The sequence below is a fragment of the Hemicordylus capensis genome, chromosome 2, assembly GCF_027244095.1.
Source record: "Hemicordylus capensis ecotype Gifberg chromosome 2, rHemCap1.1.pri, whole genome shotgun sequence".
In the NCBI taxonomy this organism is placed as follows: domain Eukaryota; kingdom Metazoa; phylum Chordata; class Lepidosauria; order Squamata; family Cordylidae; genus Hemicordylus; species Hemicordylus capensis.
Genome location: NC_069658.1, coordinates 71,673,456 through 71,696,630, shown reverse-complemented (window position 1 = coordinate 71,696,630; position 23,175 = coordinate 71,673,456). Strand labels below are relative to the sequence as shown.

General features: G+C 42.0%; 1 protein-coding gene across 2 annotated transcripts in view; it reads left to right on the top strand.

Annotated features, from left to right (window-relative positions):
* EFNA5 (ephrin A5) overlaps positions 1–23,175 on the top strand; it is a 339,455-nt gene that overhangs the window by 298,431 nt on the left and 17,849 nt on the right. For both annotated transcript variants that reach the window (XM_053298052.1, XM_053298051.1), the window contains exon 3: positions 22,712–22,777. In XM_053298052.1, the coding sequence (XP_053154027.1) occupies positions 22,712–22,777 (66 nt within the window). The remainder of the gene's footprint in view (positions 1–22,711; positions 22,778–23,175) is intronic.

Below are 23,175 nucleotides of genomic sequence, written 5' to 3'. Positions count from 1 at the left end.
GATTCTTATTTCCCAAGAAATAAGAAATGGGAAATAAATGTTGGCATCTGTATGTAATGATAATATTTGTTTGAATAAGTACATGGCAATTGTTTCTGCTGGCATGAATTTTGGGCACAATTCAGCTAATGCTAAGCATCTGCTTGAAATCTCCACCTGCATCTACATATTACTTAACTTTGGCTAATCACACAATTTGTACTTCATGTACATGTTATCAAATTATATGGATTAGAATGTTTGAATTTTCACACTATGAAAATAAAAATTGAGAATGGTAGTGATGCCTTCAGAGACAGTTATCAAATGATTCATTACTGGATAAACTGAATCCATTGATTTACAGCAACTACAGCCTGCAAATACCATGTTTATTCATGCATAGCTGTAAAGAGACTTATTTATTTGTAGTGGCAGTTACTAACAGGACAGCAGTGTGCCCTAGTTAGCAGATCTAGTTTTGCCATGTTTAGAGTTGAAGTTAATTACGACTGAATTAGAAACAATGGAAAAATATGTTTCTCTGGATTTTCCCAGCATTAATTTTTAAGCTAAAGATCCTTTTATGCATTGTTAATAATAGTGTAAAATAACTTGGTTTGTTTTTGCTATCACAGTTTAAAACCAAAAAGGTTTATTCTTATTCTTATTTTTATTTTTGCTTCTGGTTCATTAGGAGTACTTCCAACCTAGCTACCTTAAGTGGCTCAGCGGGGAAATGCTTGACTAACAAGCAGATAGTTAGTCTGGTCTTGTGGTAATAAGCATGACTTATCCCCTTAGCTAAGCAGGGTCCACCTTGGTTGCATATGAATAGGAGACTAGAAGTTTGAGCACTGCAAGATATTCCCCTCAGGGGATGGGGCCGCTCTGGGAAGAGCAGAAGGTTCCAAGTTCCCTCCCTGGCAGCATCTCCAAGACAGAGCTGAGAAAGATTCCTGCCTACAGCCTTGGAGAAGCTGCTGCCAGTCTGGGTAGACAATACTGAGTTAAATGGACCAATGGTCTGACTCAGTATATGGCAGCTTCCTATGTTGCCAGTTCAAATCCCTGCTGGTACTATATTGGGGAGCAGCGATATAGGAAGATGCTGAAATGCATCAGCTCATACTACGCAGGCGGAGGCAATGGTAAACCCCTCCTGTATTCTACCAAAGAAAACCACAGAGGGCTGTGGGCGCCAGGAGTCGAAATCGACTTGATGGTACACTTTATTTTACTTTACTTTACATTTAACCTGGCTAGCTTTTAATTTTTATGATGGTGGAGCAGTGCAACCTTATTCTCTGAAACACCGAACATCTAGTCTGAACCAGGCCTTAGAGTGATGATGCATGCTTTTGGAGCCCCAGTTCAAATTAGACACTATCTTCATAATGGAGAGGAGTTTGAACAGCTCTTTCATCAGGTGAATTGAGTGCTGTACCCAAGGAGTGTGTGAACTGGAGGCATTTCCAGTAGGGATGTGTGAAACGTTTCGGGTACAGAACGATCTGTACCCGAAACGGCCAATTTCGTGTGATTTGGAGCCGAACCGAATCACCCCCGAAGATTTACGAAAAATTTCGGATCAGAAACGAATCACCCCTGCTTTGGATCTGAAATATTCGGATGTTTCGGACCTCCATTTTGTGGCCTTCTTTTCCCCCCTCCATTTTGAGCAATGACGTCTATTTGAATTTCCCGCCTTTTTGCCTCCCATTGACTTCAATGTAAAAAGGTCTGATGTGATGTTTGCTCAAATTTTGGGTCCCAGGGGAAAAATAGTGGGGTGGGGTGGTAGTGCCCAATGGGTGGAGGCTACAACCCCAATTGCAGAGGGATTGGGCAAAGGGCTGATTTTTGGTGAATTTTTGAAGTTTTAGTGTCTTTGGGACAGATTGGGGGCATAACGTGGGATCTGGGCCAAAAGAGTGGGGTGGGGTGGTAGTGCCTAATGGGTGGAGGCTACCACCCCAATTGCAGAGTGATTGGGCAGAGCGCTGATTTTTGGTGAAGTTTACGCGTCTTTAAGGTTTTCCCCCATTAGGTAAAATGGAGGGTGTATCGCTTCACGTCATGGGGAAAGGGGTGGCTTAGAGCAGTGTGGGGTTGGTGGTAGTGCCAGGTAGGGGCAAGGAAGCTACCTGAATTTTTTCAAAGGATTTGGGCAGAGGGCTGATTTTTGGTGAATTGTTGAAGTTTACGTGTCTTTAAGGTTTTTTCCTCATAAGGTATAATGGAGCTTTCAGCAGCCCCATAAGTGCACTTGGGGGGTGCTGGGGTGGCCCAGAGCGAGTGGTGGTATAGTGCACATAGGGTGCCAACCACCCCCATGGGTTGCTAACCCATGGGGTACAGGGTTCTGTTGTTTCTTAGATGTTCTGAGTGTAGGTTCTATGATAGCAAATTAGAGTGGATTCATGGTGTCTCATTGAAAATCTCATTTGGTATAAATAGGAAGTGTACTTCTATATGTGTGGTCAGCATAATATGTTAATAACGTACCTTTGTAGAGATCTGTACCTGAATACACTGTACTCATTGTATGACTGTTAGACATAACATGTAAATAGGGCTAATGTTGTGTTATCCTCCATAACAAGCAAGTGACCAAAGTGTGATAATTCCAGATTAGACACCCCATCTGGAAATGTCCTTGAAAGTGAGTGAGTGTGTGTGTGTGTGCGCGCGGACTAGCATTTGTTTTGTTTAACACATATTCTGTTTCATGTTGCATTTATTTATTTATTTACCAACCATATTTTTATACCTCCCAAAACTTATGTCTCAAAATAAAAACAGAAATAAAATCATTAGATAAAACAAAAAGTTTAGAACATTACAACAATGTAAAAATTTTTAAATAATATTTTAAAACAACATCAAAACTATATTAATTTAAAGCCTGGGTGAACAGGGAGTGCATTCCAAAGCCTCAGGGCAAAAGTGGAGAAGGCCTGTCCTTGAGTGGCCACCAGACGAGCCGGTGGCAAAGGCAGACGGACCTCTCCAGATGATCTAGGTGGGCGGTGGGGTTCATGATGAAGAAGACATTCTCTTAAATACCCAGGGCCCTGTTTAGGGCTTTATTGGTTATAACCAACACCTTGTATTTCGCTCGGAAACATACTGGCAGCCAGTGTAGCTCCTTCAATACAGGAGTAATATGGTCTCTGAGATGACCCAGAGACCAACCTGGCTGCTGCATTCTGGACCAACTGTAGTTTCCGGACTACATACAAGGGCAGCCCCACATAGAGCACATTGCAGTAATCCAGTCTGGAGGTTACCAGCAGATGTTCCACTCTTTTGAGGTTGTTCATCTCAAGAAAAGGACGCAGCTGGCGTATCAGCCGTAGCTGATAGAAGGCACTTCTGGCTACTGCCTCAGTCTGGGACACCAGGGAGAGACTTGGATCCAGAAGCACCCCTAGACTGCGTACCTGTTCCTTCTGGGGAAGTGTGACCCCATCCAGAACAGGCATATCAAAATTGTCTCTGGAGTTCTGATCCCGCACAATGAGTACCTCCGTCTTATCTGGATTCAGTCTCAGTTTGTTATCCCGCATCCAGCCCATTGCCGACTTCAGGCAGGCATTAAGGGAGGTTATGCCCTCTCCTGATCTTGCTGACATGGAGAAATAGATTTGGGTGTCATCAGCATACTGATAGCACCCTGCACCAAATCTCCTGATGATCTCTCCCAGCGGTTTCATGTAGATGTTAAACAACATGAGAGACAATATGGAGCCATGAGGCACACCATACAAAAGTTCAGATTTTGAGGGACAGCAGTCTCCATGGGACACCATCTGGAACCTGCCTGAGAGGTAGGAGCAGAACCACTGCAAAGCAGTGCCTCCCACTCCCAACCCCCTCAGACGCTCCAGAAGGATACTATGGTCGATAGTATTGAAAGCTACCAAGAGGTCCAAAAGGACCAACAGAGTCACACTTCCTCTATCAATTCCCAATTGGAGATCATCCATCAGACTGACCAAGGCAGTCTCCACCCCATAGCCCGCCCGAAAGCCAGTTTGAAATGGGTGAAGATAATCAGTTTCCTCCAATACTGTCTGGAGTTGGGAGACCACCACCCTCTCAATTAACTTGCCCAGCCACGGAAGGTTGGAGACAGGCCTGTAGTTGCTCAACTTTGAGGGATCCAAGGTAGGCTTCTTCAGAGGCAGTCTAATCATTGCCTCCTTAAGACAAGGAGGTATCCTACCTTTCCTCAGAGATGCATTTATAATCTCTACCAGGCCTTCTACAACAACCCCCCTGCCAGATAATATAAGCCATGTTGGGCAAGGGTCAAGAGAACATGTGGTAGGCCACACCATTCCCATCAGCTTGTCCACATCCTCAGGAGTCACAAACTGGGACTGATCCAACCTAATCACATAAGAAGAGTCACTGGACACCTCCACATCAGACATTGAAGTAATTGTGGAGATAGAGTCTAAGTCAGCCCAAATATGAGAGATTTCCCCCACAAAGAATTCATTAAGCACATCACAGCGGGTATTCGATGGTTCCAGATTCTGATTCAAGGGAGGAGGGGCACGCCCTCTCACAACCCTGAACAACTCCGCCGGACATAAACTTATGGATGCAGTACTGGCAGAAAAGAATTGCTTCTTTGCCACACGTACTGCCTGAGCATAAGTCTTCAATTGAATTCTATGTTGCAATCTGTCGGATTCAAGCTGAGTCTTTCTCCACTTGCGCTCTAGTCGTCTATCGCGCCACTTCAGCCCCCATAGTTCTTCCGTATACCAAGGGGCCAGTTTTGAAGCGGGTCGGAGAGGACGCTTAGGAGCAATCATGTCTACTGCCCCGATGAGTTTGCTGTTCCAGTTCTCCACCAGGGCATCAACAGGATCACCGACAGAGCCAACACTAAATCACTCCAAGGCTTCTTGAAATCCTATTGAATCCAATAACCTTATTGGGCAGACTATCCTAATAGTTTCCTCACCCCTGTGAAGGTGGGAAGTGATTGTGAGTCCAACCTTAACCAGATGGTCATCCGTCCATGACAATGGGGAAATCACAGGATTCCCCACCCACGGAACACCACCCTGATCAGAGTAAAAGACCAAATCAAGCATGTGACCAGCAATGTGCGTCGGCCCTGAGACCACTTGAGATAGTCCCATAGTTGTGGCCGCTACGAACTCCTGAGCCGCCCCAGACATATTGGTCCCAAAGTGAATATTGAAGTCCCCCAGCACCACAAGCCTGGGTGACTCCAACACCTTCCAAGATCAAGTCCATCAGCTCTGTTGAGCAGTGGGAGATTGGTACACCAAGAGAAGTCCCAGTCTATCCCCAGGCTTAAGTACACACATTCTATATGGTCCAACACTCTAACAGGGATCCTGGTGAGGGAGATATTGTTCTTATAGACCACAGCCACTCCACCTCCCACCCACAGTCCCTCACAGGTCAGGCAGGGGCCTGGCAGGTGGTCTCACCCTCTCCTCTTTCTCCTGCAGGCAGATGTTCAAAGGCAGTAGCAGCAAGAGCAATAGATAGCCCACACCAGTCTCTCACCCTGGGGGCCTTCTGGGAAGCAGGTGGTCTCTCCCTCTGTTGCAGGGCTTCTTCTCTGTTTGTATTGCTATATTTATAATCAGCACATTTTCTGAGGGAAGTTTTTCTGCCCCTTTGCACATTCTATTCCTAGTGTTTGTGTACGCACACAGAGCTGCAAAGAAAAATGAAATGAGCATTGTATTTGGGTATATGTACAATAGAACATGGTCACCTTAAGTGGTGCAGTGGGGAAATGCTTGACTAACAAGCAGAAAGTTGCTGGTTCGAATCCCCGCTGGTACTATATCAGGCAGTAGTGATATAGGAAGATGCTGAAAGGCCATCATCTCATACTGCGCAGGAGGAGGCAATGGTAAACCCCTCCTACCAAAGAAAACCACAGGGCTCTGTGGGCACCAGGAGTCAAAATCGACCTGACGGCACACTTTACCTGTTACAATAGAACAAACACAGTGAGGTAGTCTCTCTGTAGTCTATAGGCCAGGGATCTAAAAATGGGATCTGAACATTTCACGTCATTTGTATGGCGTTAAGCAGACATTAATGAGTTGCACTACAAAGACTTGTGTGTAAAAAAAGGCTGTTGTACAGCTGGCTCTCCAAGTATTGTTAAACTACAGCTCCCATCATCCTCAGCCACAATAACAATAGACCTAAGGTTGCCTACCTTGGTGTAGTAGAATCACATTAACTGCCACATTGTCATGACTCCCTGCAAAAGTACATACGCTGTCCTAATTAGCAAGGGTGTGTGTGTGTGTGTGTGTGTGTGTGTGTGTGTGTGTGTGTGTGTGTGTGTGTGTGGTTTTTATTTGGTTGGCGGGTGTGCGTGTGTGTGCTGTCTGATCCATTTCCAGAAATTCCCAATCCAGACAGCCATGGATGGAAGAACAGTAAGAGGTACTTACTGTTCAGTGGATGGCTGGGAAATCAGCTCCTGATTCAGTTTTTGAACTGTTGTCCTGCAGGTGCAATCAGTCTTGTGCTGTACTCGTGTATTTGTATGAAGAATGGTTTGCCCAGCAATATGCCATGTAGAGGAATGTGACAACCAAGCTGACAAAGATGAATATGACTTTGAAACAGGCAGAAGATGACAATGACTGTCATGGTTAGCTAAAACAACTTTACTTGAAAGCTTTGCGGTTTCTTACACATTTCTACAGAAATATTGTGCTTTTTGAGCATTTTCTGTAGATTAATGCTTTCAGAATACTAATAAAATAATAAATATCACCATGGGAAAGTGTTGGGGTTTTTTTTTTTCATTTTTAGTTGCCAGTCTGTTCCTTCAGATAGAAAATGTTGGATTAGTAAAGCCGTTTGGCCACCATACAGCCATTGTTGTTTATTATACATTTTGAATCTATTTGTCACAAAATAAGCTGATGTTTTTGGGGGGAGGGAAGCTGCTAATTATCAAAGGCTATCATGGCTAATATTCCACTAGGGTCATAAGCAATCCAAAAAAATATTATCTCATTTATTCACTCAAAATGTACCAAACAACCTTTCTGGCCCATAGACTACTGATCAGTGAAACAGTTCCCAGTTTAGTATGTATGTATGTATGTATGTATGTATGTACGTATGAGATTCCTTCAGCTACATTAGAGCACCAGGTCTCTTTTTTTGCAGAGCTGGTGAAAGAGTGGGTGTGAGGGCTTGGCTGTAGCTGGCCCTCAGTCTAACCATCCACTGCCACCAAAAATACTGTTAGGCCTGTGTGACTGCTTAGACTTTGTCACTAAATCCTCTGTCAAAGAAAACAAGTTGTTCTAGTAAGAAGTAATCTGCCTATTTCCTTTCATTATCCCTACAACTGGACTAAATTTGGTTCAAATTGAGGTCTACAAGTTGGAACTCTTGCACCTCAAATGTTCATGTGTCCACCATCTTTGATCAGGGAGGATGACATCATTACACCATTGAGATGTCCCTGTGTGTCACTAGGGGTGTGCACGGAACCGCCACACTGCAGTCTGGCACTGGGGTGGGGGGGTAGCTTTAAGAGCGGCGGGAGGGTTTACTTACCCCTCCTGCCGCTTTCCTGCTGTGGCGCCGTAATCTTCAGAGTAATTGGAGCGGCAGGATACCTCCCTGCCGTCCCTTCCCCGCTGCTGGTCTGCAAAAACTCCCAGTAATCCTTTGCGCACGCGCACGTTGTACGCGCACTTCACGTCACTGACGTGCGCGCGCGCAAAGGATTACTGGGAGTTTTTGCAGACCAGCAGCGGGGAAGGGGCGGCAGGGAAGTATCCTGCCGCCCCAGTTAATCATTACATTACGGCGCCAGAGTGGGAAAGCGGCGGGGGGGTAGGTAAACCCTCCCGCCGCTCATAAAGCTACCCCCCACCCCCGATCCAAACCACCCAGGTCCGGACCGGTCCGGAGGCCTTTTCAATGGCCTCTGGACTGGACCGGGCCCATCCCTATGTGTCACTCACTACAACTGTAGCAAATTTGGTTCAAATCAGTTAGACAGTCTTCATCTTAGTGCACATCTTGGATTGGGGTGGATGACATCACAAACTACACCATTGGGGAATCCATATGTCCCTACAGCTGTAGCAAATTTGGTTCATATCAGTTAGGTAGTTCACAAGTTAGCCCAGTTGCACCTCAAAAGTTTACGTGTTTGCTATCTTGAGTTGGGGTAGATGACATCAACACAAACTAAGCCATTGAGGTGTCCCTGTGTGTTGCTCACTACAACTGTACCTAATTTGGTTCAAATCAGTTAGACATTCCACAGGTTTGCCCACTTGCACCTCAAACATTCATGTGTCCGCCATCTTGGATTGGGGTGGATGATATCATCACAAACTGCACCATTGGGGCATTCTTATGTGTCCCTATAGCTGTAGCAAATTAGGTTCGAATCGTTTAGGCAGTTCACAGGTTAGCCCACTTGCACCTCAAATGTTTTCACATCCACCATCTTGAATTGGGGACATCATCACAAACCAGCTTCATTGCGGTGTCTCTATAACTGTACTCGATTTGGTTCATATTGGTCCAGGCATTGCAAAGTTGGTCGCACACGGACACACAAAATGCAGGTGATCTCATAAGCCTACTGGGAAGTAAAAACTAAAACTTAGCTTTTACTAAAACTTAGTAGTGAAAAAAGACTAAAACTTAGTAGGGTGGTTAAAGGGGCAAGTAGGCATGAGGTGCGACTAAAATAGCTGACAGACACACCAGAAAATATATTTAAAACAAGACCAGGTTTACTTGTGATTAAAAGGATTCAAAAAAGCAATAAAGGAACAGTAGATAAAAGATTAGGTTGGCAAGAGTACAAACATTACAAAATACAAAACAAACAAACTTGCTTGCCTTCTGCCACAAGGCGTAGCAGGCTTCAATAAGACCAACTCCCTCACTCCTATCTTTTCTAGCAGTTTATACTGCTAGTAGTCTAGCTTTCTGGCTCACACTGCACTCAACAGCAAATAGTCTAACAGAACTCTTCTCTTCAGCTCTCCCCCAGGCTGAAACTGGCTGTCTCCCTTTTATTCAATTATAATGGGATATCTTGGTCAATGAGAGAGTTTGCCTCAAGCTGCTAGAACCTTCTTTCTGTGCCTGGAGACAACCAATAGTAACAGTTTACAACTTGCCCTCCAAAACTCTGCAGCTGACAACTTTTACCTCATTGCTGCTTGTCAGAGGTAGCAACACTTTAAACCCTTACAGAGCTGTTTAACCTTTACAGAACAAGACAAGTAGAAAACAGAAATTATAATCCATAAAACAATGTGGGAAGGGGTCATTCCTTTACAGTGGGTAAAGTTGCATCAGAGTTCAAAGCAAAAGTTATGCTCTGAGAAAGTTTAAAAATTTGTCTTAAGCAATGTGAAGAATCATATTGTCTTGGGCCAGGCTGGAAACCACAACATATTTATTCAGAACTTGGACCTTGTTCCTGAGGTGTGAAATGCTTCCTCAGAACATCTTGTCTTCAGGTGATGCTCAGCACATCATGGGATAAAATTCTTGATGATTGCATTGTAAGTTGTGCGATTAGAGTATGTTAGGCTTTTTAACAAAACATTAGATGAATTTTCTAATTAGCAAAGGAAAATAGGAGAGCATCGTTATCCATGATTTTGTGGATCACAGTTTTGTGTATCCACAGATGGGTCTTAGAGACCCAGTTTCTTTTATCCATGGCATAAAAAATATAGGCTATTTTTGCCTATCTGCGGTTCCTGGGAGACCAGAAATGACTTCTGATGTCATTTCTAACTGTCATTTTGAAGTGCAGAGGCATTTTGTGGTTTCTTGGTTTTTAAAAAAAAATTAAACAAAACATAAGGGAATTTGGGGTGCATTCCTGGAGAACAAGGTATTATGCTTTCCTACATGTTTTTTCTGCCACCTCCCTGTTTGTTTGTTTTTTAAGCTCCCCATAGGGTTACGTTTTCTTTATTTGTGCTTTCATTATCATGGAAATTGGCATGAAAGGAACCTCGCAAATAACAGGGGCCACCTGTACACAGTTTAACTATAGAGAGTTTGAATTTGTACATGTTCAAACTCTATATAGTTAAACTCTGTATTGCTACTCCCTTGTTTTAATTTCAATTTCAATTTCAATCCACAATTTGAATCTACATATTTGCAAACAGATATGTAGCCTACAATAGATTAACTATTTTTAGACAGAGCACATTACGATGACAGGGCATTCAGGGTTAGTGAGAACTGATGAGGACAGGTGAGAAGAGTTGAGTTCCAATTATGCATTCACAATAACCAATCAAATATCTTGTTGCTGGTCTCAGTTCTTGTAAGATGCGTGTGTCTCACTAAGTGACTCATGGGGGCATTAATGTATTAGGGTACCTTCACATCACCTAAAAACTGAAAAATTGTATACATGTATTCCAAATCACCCTGAACAACAGGACATTTTGCACAATAGTCCCTTTGTTAGTTAGGAAGTATTTTTAGGGAGTTAGTTAAGTTACTGTTTGCCCAGATAATTAACATTTTTTTTTTTGTTAATTCAGAGAACTTCCAGAAATGACAGAATTACTAGAGTAGTCTGAAAATCTCTCCATCTTCCCTAGAAATAGGGGACATGTTTATATAGTACTATATATGTAGATGGCATTTTACAACAACTTCACATTATAGAAATAGAAACAAGGAAGACAACAGAGGAAAGGAAGAAGAGTGGCAGCAAAATATAACACATGCCCATAATGTATAACACAGCAGTTAAGCTATATCTATACTAAATGAACTGAACAAGCATGCAAGGGACAGGATTGTATCATTTGTCCCCTGCTCCCTATGCATGTTCAGTAAAGTCTGAACATTTGTACTATGAAGGCTCTTGCTTTTGCAGGATCCCACAGGCAGAACTTATTATTTTATTTTTACATTTTATATCCCACTCTTTCTCCAAGGAGCCCAGAATGGTGTACTACATACTTAAGTTTCTCCTCACAACAACTCTGTGAAGTAGGATAGGCTGAGAGAGAAGTGACTGGCCCAAAGTCACCCAGCAAGTCTCATGTCTGAATGGGGATTTGAACTTGGGTCTCCCTGGTCCTAGTCCAGCACTCTACCCACTACACCACACTGGCTCACAGACTATTCACTGCTGGCTATTCACAGACAATTTGCATAAATACTAGGAAAGAAGCCAGGACAAAGCAAGCAATGCCATAGATCTGTTTTAGACACTGTGCTCATCAGAACGATCAGTCTCTTAGCCATATCATAACCAGTACTGGGGCAGAAAATAAAGGCAATCCTGCACAGGGGACCCTCAGGGCCAATGTGTCCTCCATGGGGCTACCTTCACGCCTCCACCATTTTCCTGGGTGCATCCCTTTGAAAAAACCTGAAAGCAAAGAACATTTCTTCATTGCTTTGCAACAATGCTGCTTTTTAAAGCCATGGATTAGCCTGAGTGAGGAATGAAGCAGTGTTCCCTCTAAGGCATGCGTGTGTACGCGCTCACACATTTATTGATGTCCACTCAGTTAATTTTAGATCCCACTCAGGTTGAATCAGGAAGGCCCCACTCCAAATGCGCCCAGAACAAAATTCATTCCTCACACAAATGATAAAATTAGAGAGAACATTGGAACCAAGTTAGTTCCAATTGTTTAGAAAATGGTTCATTTCTGAATCAATCCAAGGTGATCCTGCAGAGGCTTGCTCATCTCTCTTTGGACTGATGTTTTTGTCAGTGCACAGCCCTAATGTTTCCAGAATGCAAGCTGTGTTTACTAGAACCTGGCAAAATTTCCTCACTCCACTATCTTGTACTGTGTGTAATTATTTAGAATTATGCAAAATGATTGCAATATTGAAACTTATCCTCAGTTCACATATGTTAATAGGAGTTAATAATTTCATAGGGCTTCAAGAAATGGAGATTTACTTGCAGTGCCTGCATATTTGACAGCTAGCATTTTAAAAGCATACAGTTGTTTGGCACCTGTGGTAGCATTCTCTGTAAAAGATGATGCATGCAGTGTAGTCAGTTTCCCGTGTGTCTTTGGGTGTTTGACTGAAGTTCTGTTTATTTTTAAAAACCAAACAGGACAGATGTTTTAGCACTGGTTTTTTCAGTTTCTCTCAGCAGTTGTAAGAACACCACCTTCTGCAGCTGGCATCCCCATTTCTTGCTTCAAGACATCAAAATCCTCCGCTTTGTCGGTAGGTTGACCCTGTTGATGATTAAATTTAGAGATACGGAAGACTAGGTGAGATCAAATGTTGCCAGCAAGTTTAGTCACCTACGGCTATGTAGCAAAGCAGATTACTCAGGATGCATGCTTGATAAAGCAAGTAGCAAGAATGAGTAAGTAATGAATGTACAAGACTAAGTCTCCATGAGCAATCAGTTTTATACTGGTACAACACAAGTTGACATTTCATTCTTGTGTTAGAAGTGGTGTTAACATAGAGAAGCAAATCGGTATATTTTAAGTGCACAGATTTCTGAAGAATGGTGATACCTTTTTGTGCTATTAAAATACCTCATCTGAGTTTTGATTTTTGCAATATATCTTTTTTTAAGTATTAGTGAATATTTTAGACATTTTGCTAGTTACCAATTTAAAATTTAATTTTTCCCACCTACAGATCCTACAAAGGGCTTGTTTTGTTGGTTCATTAAATTCCAGCAGACTTTTTCAATAGCAGTTATGTAAATGCAAAAAAAAAAATACAGTTTGCATTGTGAGAAGAATATTAATGTTTAATACTGCATTTACCTGGCTAATCTACATACATTTGTGTTGTACTGTAAATCACACTAAACCCTACAGGGGGAAGGCTGTGCTCTGCTAACAACTAATAGGCTATCTTTTCTTTTGACTCCCGCAAATTGAGAAATATTGCCTGTGGCAAACATAATGGGAAACTGCATTTTTAATGCTCCCACACAAACTCATTTCTTTACAAAGGAGGAAGCAGATGGCTGTTCTTAAAAATGAAACTTCCCAAATCTCTGGGGCTGACGCATGGTATTGGAAATTTTGGTGCTTCTAGCTATCAGAATTAAGGTTTGAGGGTTATATAAGGTTACGCGGTTCTTGGATTTGACTAATGAAAATGGTATTGTGCCTAAAATGGCTAAAGGCAAATCATAGCTATAAATACTCTTTTCCTCCCCAAAGAGCTTGTCCTTATAACTTACTTAGGCAGACATACTTCCTAAACTTGAATTTTATATTTGGCGTACTTGTCATGAGGCTGGTTCAGCTCTCATTTCCACTTTTATGCTTTTAAAGCTGCAGATCTTGCAGATTGGGACTGCTTGACTGGATTCTGTAACTTCTGGGTATCTATTCCAGTTTTGTAGACAGCTAATTTTTTAGAATGACAAGAAGCAAAAAAACCACCCCTCATGGTTCAGATTTCACTCTCCCAGCAAGGACCGATATCCTAATGGAGCTAATATTACTGCTTGGTTATTTTAAGATGAAGCAGGTGCTTCTAGGTCAGATCTACCATTCAGCATTATACCAGCAGGGAGAAGGGAATCTAAGTTAAATTGTGCAGTAATGCAAATTGGTTGTGGCAGATACACAAAGGAAAGACCAACAAAAACAAGAACAGCATTTGGTTAGGGAAGATAAAATTCAGTAACAATGTAATAAGAACATTGGTTAACAATGTAATGAGAACAAATTAACCTATCTTTACCAGTAATTCTTTAAGAGTAAATTATGATTACCTTCTTTCAAGAAATATTCTGGGTTGCATCCAAAGTTTTCACTCTATGAATGGAAGGCACTTCCGTTCACAGAAGGACAGCACTGCTCACACAAGGACACCTCTCTTTCACACATGGAAAAATTTGGATACGATTCTCTTAGTGGCTTTGCAAGAGACCTGGGTATGTATGTATATATGTATGTATGTAGATCATATTTCTATACCACCTGACATATGCATCCCTATGTGGAATACATAAGTTAAAATACAATATAAAATGATTAAAACAATTATGATATAAAATCAATTAAAATTAAAAGTCTGAGAAAACAGGTGTGCCTTAAGGGTCTTTTAAAAAAACAGCCGGAGATGGAGAAACACTGGTTTTAACAGGGAATACATTCTAGAGCCCAGGGCAACCACAGACTAGCCACCAAATGAGCTTTTTTAGCCTACTTTCCAGTAGGCTTATGAGATCACTCGGCATTCTGTGTGTGTGTCCATCCTCCCCCCCCCCCATCAACTTCGCAACGCCTGGACCAATATGAACCAAATCGGGTACAGTTGTGAACTTTTGAGGTGCAAGTGGACTAACTTTTGAGGAGTGTGCTCGACTACCAAGGGGAATCTATATAGGCTCTCAAAACTTCAGCCACAAACCGGCTGAATATTTAGATCATATGTTTTTACCTAAGTTTAGGAGAGCATTGACCCTTGCTCGTTTGAATGCCCTTCCCTCTACACTCCTAGACAGGAAATATAAACGAGTTCCATACACATTGTGTTGTTGCCCTTGTGGCTCAGGGGATATAGAGTCATGTTATTCTGTATTGTCAGTTTTATTGGGATGCTCGTTTTAAGTTTATTGCTCCTCTCTTAAAGAATCATCCTGGCCATACGGATCAGTTTTACTTGGATTTTTTTGCTGTCAAATGTTTAATCTGTTACTTCTGTAAATGTGGCCAAGTTTTGTTTTGTTGCATCCAAACTTCGTAGAGCTTGTATTAGCAATTTGAATATTGTGTAAATTATAAATACATTATTTTAAACGTTAAGCTGGTCTAAGGACCATAATAAATTTACTATTACTGCTGCTAACTTGTGAACCGCTTCACTGATTTGAACCAAACTTGCTACAGCTTTAGGGACACATAGGGACACCTCAATAGTGTAGATTGTGATGATGTCATCCAACCCAATTCAAGATGGTGGACATGTAAACATTTGAGACTCAAGGGCACTAACTTGTGGACAGTCTAACTGACTTGAACCAAATTTGCTACAGCTGTATGGACACATTGGGATGCCCCAATGGTGTAGTTTGTAATGATGTCATCCACCCCATTCCAAGATGGTGGATACGTGAACATTTGTGGCACAAGTGTGCAAACCTGTGGCCTGTGTAACTGAATTGAACCAAATTTGGTACACTTGTAGTGAGTGACACATAGGGACACCTCAGTGGTGTAATTTGTAATGATATCATCCTCCCCAATCCATGATGGTGGACACATGAACATTTGAGGCACAAAAGGTCTAACTTGTAGACCCCGATTTGAACCAAATTTTGTCCAGTTGTAGGGATAGTGAAAGGAAAGTGGGCAGATTAGTTCTTACTAGAACAACTTGTTTAAATTTAAGAACATAATTTATCAACATGCTCATCTGAAAACCAGAAGCAAGATAAATGGCTGATGGACAACATGTCACTCATCCCCACACCTGAATGGTTGCAATTCTCTGCTTAATACACCCCCAAATGCTTGAATATTAAATGTTACATATAAGAAGATAATTTGTATTGACAACTACAGAGGCTATTTTGGAGTAAGAGATGTGGGATATTCTACCTGTAGGCTTACTGAAAATGTGTGTGTGTGGGGGGGGGGTCTGTTCTCCAAGCAAGTATTTACCAGTTCAAGAGTTAGCAACATACTTTAAATGACCTTCCCACCCACTGCAAAAATCACCTTGTTGTTGGAACTGATTGATTGAACAGGGTCATGGTGGTACTGTTAAAAAGGAGGAGGAGGAGGAGGTCAGAAACTAGTCTTTTTACATTCTCTCCATTGGATTCTGTCCTGTAGGAGTTCTCGTTCTCTCCACTTAGTCACCAGCCCTGTTCAGACATTGTTGTACCTGTGTTCAGATATCTGTACTCTTGTGCATGTTTTTGTGTGAATAATTGTACTTGCATTCATTTTAAAAGTAAACTTGGGTACAGGTCCCTCAAAAGCATGGTACGGATAGGAAATACACACGTGGACAAATGTGTTGGTACCTCTCCATGAAAAAAGAAGAAGCCACAATTGTCTCTGAAATAACTTGAAACGGACAAACGTAATTGGCACCCATCATTGTTTATTCTGCTTTGAATAGCTCCAGTTTTGTCATTAAAAAGCCAGACTGGAATTTGCTCAAATGCATATTGACAAGCCACAATGCTTCTGGGAGAATGTCCTTTGGACAGATGAGACAAAACTGGAGCCTTTTGGCAAGTCACATCAGCTCTATGTCCACAGGCGAAAAAATGAAGCTTTCAAAGAAAAGAACACCATACCTACTGTAAAACATGGAGGAGGCTCGGTTATGTTTTGGGGCTGCTTTGCTGCGTCTGGCATGAGGTGCCTTGAGTCTGTGCAGGGAACAATGAAATCCTAAGACTATCAAGACATTCTGGAACAAAATGTGCTGCTCAGTGTCAGAAAGCTCTGTCTCAGTCGCAGGTTATGGATCCTTGAATAGGATAATGACCCAAAACACACAGCTAAAAGCATCCAAGAATGGCTAAGGACAAAACATTGGACTATTCTGAAGTGGCCTTCTATGAGCCCTGATTTGAATCCTATTGAACATCTATGGAAAGAACTGAAACATGCAGTCTGGAGAAGGTATCCTTCAAACCTGACACAGCTGGAGCAGTTTGCTCAGGAAGAGTGGGCCCAACTACTTGTTGACAGGTGCAGAAGTCTCATTGAGAGCTACAGGAATCGCTTGTTTGCAGTGATTGCCTCTAAAGGTTGTGCAACAAAATATTAGGTTATGGGTCCCATCATTTTTGTCCATGCCATTGTCATTTGTGTTATTTTTTGAAATATTCTGTTGCATCAAAACTCTAAAGCAAAGTCTGGTTTTTGTTAAATGCAGAATAAACAACGATGGGTGCCAATTACGCTTGTCAGTTTCAAATTATTTCAGAGACAATTGTGGGATCTTCTTTTTTCGTGGAGGGGTACCAACAGATTTGTCCACGTATGTATGTACTTGCTGCCTTCAGTTGTGATGAAACTGGTTATTCAGTAGTAAAAGAAACAGAGCAGGTAGAAATTATCAGTTTCCTCTTTTAGCAGAGGAGCAAGTGCATCAGGCAGTACACATGAACAATGATTTCTTTATTTTACAAAATCAAATTTGACATCCTGCCTTTGTATATGATCTTTTGTGCCATTAGGAAAATCAATTAAAAGACTGCATGAAGCAGGAAATAGTCAAATGTACATTTTTGCTTAGGCTAACTGGGAAGCAATTGACTTGTGTCACTGTGTCTTTGTTGTTAGTAAGAGAAACAGTATTCCTGTTTTGTTAAGTAGCCTGTTCTGTCTTCACTGATACAGTATTTGTATATTCATCAGGGTGCCATAGGAAGGACATAGTTTTTTAGATGCCCTTATAGACTGTACAGTCCTGCAACACATCAGTTACTGTAAATGTCAGTAAATGGATTTTTTTCAGCTTTGATTTAGTGAGAGCCTACAGCCAAACCAGCTGTTAGGACTTCTTAACTGCTTGTCAGTGCATACTAGCTTGAGCAGGGAAGCAGCCTTGCATTATGGTTTGCAGGGGGTGTGTGTGTGTTGGAGAGAGAGAGAGAGAGAGAGAGAGAGAGACTCTCAAGTTTGGGTGTGCAATTCGGATTTTCGGTGTTTCGATTCAGATCCGAACCGAAACACCCGCGTTCTGTTTTGTATCCGAATATGGCCCATCCGAATCACCCCTGATTTGATTTGGATCCGAATTAATCTGAATCTGAATCGATTCGGATTAAAAAATGGGTCCTTGGGCCAAAAGAGTGGGGTGGGGTGGTAGTGCCCAATGGGTGGAGGCTACCACCCAAATTTCAGGGGGACTGGGCACAGGGCTGGTTTTTGGTGAATTTTTGAAGTTTTAGTATCTTTGGGTCAGATCGGGGGCATAACGTGGGATCTGGGCCAGAAGAGTGGGTTGGGGTGGTAGTGCCTAATGGGGGGAGGCTACCACCCCAATTGCAGAGTGATTGGGCAGAGGGCTGATTTTTGGTGAATTTCTGAAGTTTACGTGTTTTTAAGGTTTTTCCCCATTAGGTATAATGGAGGGTGTATCACTTCACGTTGGGGGGAAAGGGGTGGCCTAGAGCGGTGTGGGGTTGGTAGTAGTGTCAGGTAGGGGCAAGGAAGCTACCTGAATTTTTTCAAAGGATTTGGGCAGAGGGCTGATTTTTGGTGAATTGTTGAAGTTTACGCGTCTTTAAGGTTTTCCCTCATAAGGTATAATGGAGCTTTCAGCAGCCCCATAAGTGCACTTGGGGGGTGATGGGGTGGCCCAGAGCGAGTGGTGGTGTAGTGCACATAGTGTGCCAACCACCCCCATGGGTTGCTAACCCATGGGGTACAGGGTTCTGTTGTTTCTTAGATGTTCTGAGTGTAGATTCTATGATAGCAAATGAGATTTTCAATGAGACACCATGAATCCACTCTAATTTGCTATCATAGAATTCACACTCAGAATACCTCAGAAACAACAGAACCCTGTACCCTATGGATTAGAAACCCATGGGGGTGGTTGGCACCCTATGTGCACTACACCACCACTCGCTCTGGGCCACCCCAGCACCCCCCAAGTGCACTTATGGGGCTGCTGAAAGCTCCATTATACCTTATGAGGAAAAAACCTTAAAGACGCGTAAACTTCAACAATTCACCAAAAATCAGCCCTCTGCCCAAATCCTTTGAAAAAATTCAGGTAGCTTCCTTGCCCCTACCCAGCACTACCACCAACCCCACACCACTCTAGGCCACCCCTTTCCCCCCGACGTGAAGCGATACACCCTCCATTATACCTAATGGGGGGAAACCTTAAAGACGCGTAAACTTCAACAATTCACCAAAAATCAGCCCTCTGCCCAATCACTCTGCAATTGGAGTGGTAGCCTCCACCCATTAGGCACTACCACCCCACCCCACTCTTTTGGCCCAGATCCCACGTTATGCCACCAATCTGCCCCAAAGACACTAAAACTTCAAAAATTCACCAAAAATCAGCCCTTTGCCCAATCCCTCTGCAATTGGGGTTGTAGCCTCCACCCATTAGGCACTACCATCCCACCCCACTCTTTTGCCCCTGGGACCTGAAATTCGAGCAGACATCACATCAGACCTTTTTGCATTGAAGTCAATGGGAGGCAAAAAGGCAGGAAATTCAAATAGACGTCATTGCTCAAAATGGAGGGGGGAAGAAGGCATTTATTGGACACAAAATGGAGGTCCGAAACATCCGAATATTTCGGATCCGAAGCAGGGGTGATTCGTTTCGGATCCGAAATTTTTCAGGGTTCTTCAGGGGTGATTCGGTTTGGATCCGAATCACCCGAAATTCACTGTTTCGGGTACAGATTGTTCTGTACCCGAAACCTTTCGCACATCCCTACTCTCATGCACTTCTCAACACATGCTGGCTTGCTCTTCTTGACTCCCTCCCCATTTTTAGTGTTTGCCACCTTTTTTTTATTTTTAGCTTGTCATTTCAGCGAATGTATCTTGGAAAGAATTATTCCAGGACTGAAGGAGTTCAATCAAGATTCTTTGATCGTTTGTATCTACTTCAAGCTGATAACGTCATGCCCAGACGTCCATCAGTTTGTAGCAGAGTGCAGAGAATTAAATCAAAGTATAGTTTAAAGAAAGTGACATTGACAACCAAGTACACAATCCATTTTTTGAGAAACATAATGATCAGAGTTAGCATTTCTTAGAATGTTGACACACACTCAGTATGTGCTGAAATTAATTCTTTAATGATAGCCCTTGATTTATAAAGCAGCATGTTTTGTTTTTGTTTTTGAAGAAAGTCTTTCCCTAAGTCCCTGTAAGCTCCACTTACCTTGCAGCTTAGTGATGTGGGTTATTGGCTGGCTGTGTACACAAACCACTAATCCCTTTTTGTCATCAAGCTCCAGTTCAAGCTGTTGTAAACACCATCCCTCAGTGCTTTTCACTGAGACCTTTTCTCTATGACCAAGTGTCTCAGATGCTGGTCTGCCTAACCCTCTCTAAGCCAACTAGTCAGTGAAGCAATACTTGGCTTCTTCTGACATCAAACAAGAAATGAGCAAAGTGATTGTTTTCATAATGTCCATCACCTTCATTCTTCTTCATTCATTTAGGCACTCATTTTCCCTTACCTCCTCTGCATTTCTTTACTGTATAATATCATCATCGGCTCTTTATGTAGCAACATTCATGTTATACCCCAAACTGTCAAACTCCTGTAGACATCTGGATGCGGTATAATCCATCACTTCCATTTTTCTGGGATGAATGCTAGGCCACTGTGTGCATTAATAAGATTAATGTAGATATTTGTACCGCATATTCAGTATATGTGCTAATTTTGATATACATTTTTCCCATTTCCAGATGAATAATTCAAAGTTCATTGCATGATTGCCAATCCTGACACCTTTATGAACTGATTCTTTGAAGCCTGATATTTATTTAGCTCTTGAGTTCTGTCTCAGGTTACATCAAATCTTTGTTCTAAATAGAATTAGTTCTGTCATCAAAGTCACTTAATGTAGATACACTTATCCTTCTTTCTTAGAGTAACAAGTATTTTCATGTTTAGTTGAATGTGACCCCTCTTTTAGGGACAACATATAATGGTCTCCAGAAATACTACTTTTCTACTACTGGACCACTTCTTCAGAAGTCTTTGTAAAGCTTTCCATAACTGGAAGCAAGCAAGCTATGGGTTAGGCTGGACTAGTAGCAGAAAATGTTCAGCTCCTCCAGAGCTATTGGTAAATTACCAATATGCTGATATCCTGACTAAGTTTGTGCTTATGCAAGCAAAAGATGCACTCACACAGCAGCCGGAATTCTGCTTCTGAATTGTGAGCACTTACATGTCGGAGTGGAGTAATTTTCATCCATCTTCGCTTCTTCCAGAAGCACTCCCTACCACCCAACATTATGTCAGTGAGAGCTGTGCAGCCCGCAGGGACATAATTTAAAGTGGCACAGAGTGCTTCCAGCAGAAGGAAAGATCAGAGAAGATTGTGGTCTCCCCATGCATGAGCACCCAAAACAGAGCACACTTCAGAAGCAGGCCTGCACCTGCTGAATGCATGCTTCTTTTGCTTGCATGCACTCAACTTTGTGCATGGATGTTGGCTATGGTGACTTTTGAGTAGTTCTCAGCATCTTACCCTATGGAAATAATGGGTACAACTTCCTCATGATGACTTTGCTGCATCAGAAGTGATAGGCAGAATTTGCCCTTAGGCTGCTACCATGACTTCTGGATTGGAGCTGATTCGAACATTAGAGGAAAATACATAATACTGCCCTCACATAATACTGTTCCTCAGGTGGGGTGTTAGGTGGGGTATTGTTCCTTGTTTGACAACCTTATTTCCATATGCAGGATGTTCATGATTAAGAGAGAGTATTCAATATCTGATTACTGCTTCTCCATTTTGAGGTGGTGTTACCTGCATTCTGAAGCGATGCATTCTTGTTTTGAGTGTTTGCCTGATTCCCTAAAGTTGATTCAATGACTAACAATGTCTTATAGCTGAGTATGACCTGTGTCTGGATGGCTTAAAGCAAATTCTATTTTATTACCATAGCCATCTCTTGTTGCCTTTCTTGATATGTTCAGGACTCAGAGACTTGATTTCAGAGGAGGGAGTCTCCTTCAAAAACTTTCTATTGATATGGAAGTTAAGAGCCCATATGGAGGCTATTCTATGTGTGTATCTACTTCTCATTTAGAAACTCCAGTTTTCACCATGCCTGCTTGCCTTCTCAACCCCTTTCATGGTGCGGGTTCCTTGTAGTGTGGAACAAAATGAAGCAGTTTCCACATAGCTGGAGTTTAAAGTGTGTTCTATATACTATATATACTATAACAGCTGTATAAATTGCCCCCTAACCCAAGCCCGGCAGCTCATGGCCAGGATCTGATTGGAAAAGAACACACTCACTCAAAATTCTGTTAAGGCTTGGGTCAGTTCTATGGCTTCTCTTCCTCCTACCCACTATACCTTGCACTATTGTATGACTGTGTCCTTACTTAAAAAAAAAAAAATAACAATCCAACAGTAGTATAATCTTTGAATTTCAGTCTCCTTAATGGTCAGAATGTCCCTAATAATTTACTAAAGGAGACCCTTGTTATCCACAGTTTCGTGGATCACAGTTTCATGTATCCACGGATGGGTAGAGATCCGGTTTCTTTATCCGCAGCATGAAATATAGCCAAATTTTGCCTATCCGTGGTTCCTGAGTGGCCGGAAATGACTTCCAGTGTCATTTCTGGCTGCCATTTTGAAGTGCAGAGCCATTTTGTGGTGGTTCTTTGTTGTTGTTTTTTAAAAGAATGTAAATGAAAAGTAAGAAGATTTGGAGGGCATTCCTGGAGGCCTGGAAAACTAGGTGCTTTGCTACCCCCTGCCTGCTTTTTTAGCATTTTTTAGTCTTATGGAACCAAACCCACCCCCCCATCCCAATAGGGTTAAAGTCTCTTTATTCACAGTTTCGTTATTCATGGAAATTGGTGGGAACAGAACCCCTGCAGATAAGGAGTGCTACCTGTACTACTTTTCTTTACATGCTAGGGATGTGTTATCTTAGAAAAAGAAGAAAATTTGGACACTGTGGTCATAGGACAAAGAGTAACTATGCTTTTCCCCCTTTTCTCTTCTTCTTTTCAATAGCATCCGCAATCCCTGATAATGGGAGGAGGTCCTGTCTAAAGCTGAAAGTCTTTGTACGGCCTGCAAGTAAGTTCTTTAGATCTAGCCATAGAGGGTGGCTCTCTAGCGCATGCTTTGTTTGCTCTGGTAAACAGCAGTAAAAACTTCTTTTTACTCTTAAATCCTGTGTGGTACCTGTTCTATATAGCGGCATTTTTTGTTATTTTCACCATATCTTTTTATCATTTTTTCACAAAGCTTTTTCTTATTTGTTTTAAGTACATAGCAGTTGCTAACTTGTTGTTTCTTAAGACTGTTGTACAAAAAGACAATTATCCTGGCATTAAGAAACGTGCCCCAGGCTAAGATTTAAATACATACATATAATAGAAATCAGATAGAACAACGACAAAAAAAAAAAGAAAAGAAAGAAAAATGGGGAATTTAAGGGTGTCTCACTAACATATTTGGCTGTTATCTCTATT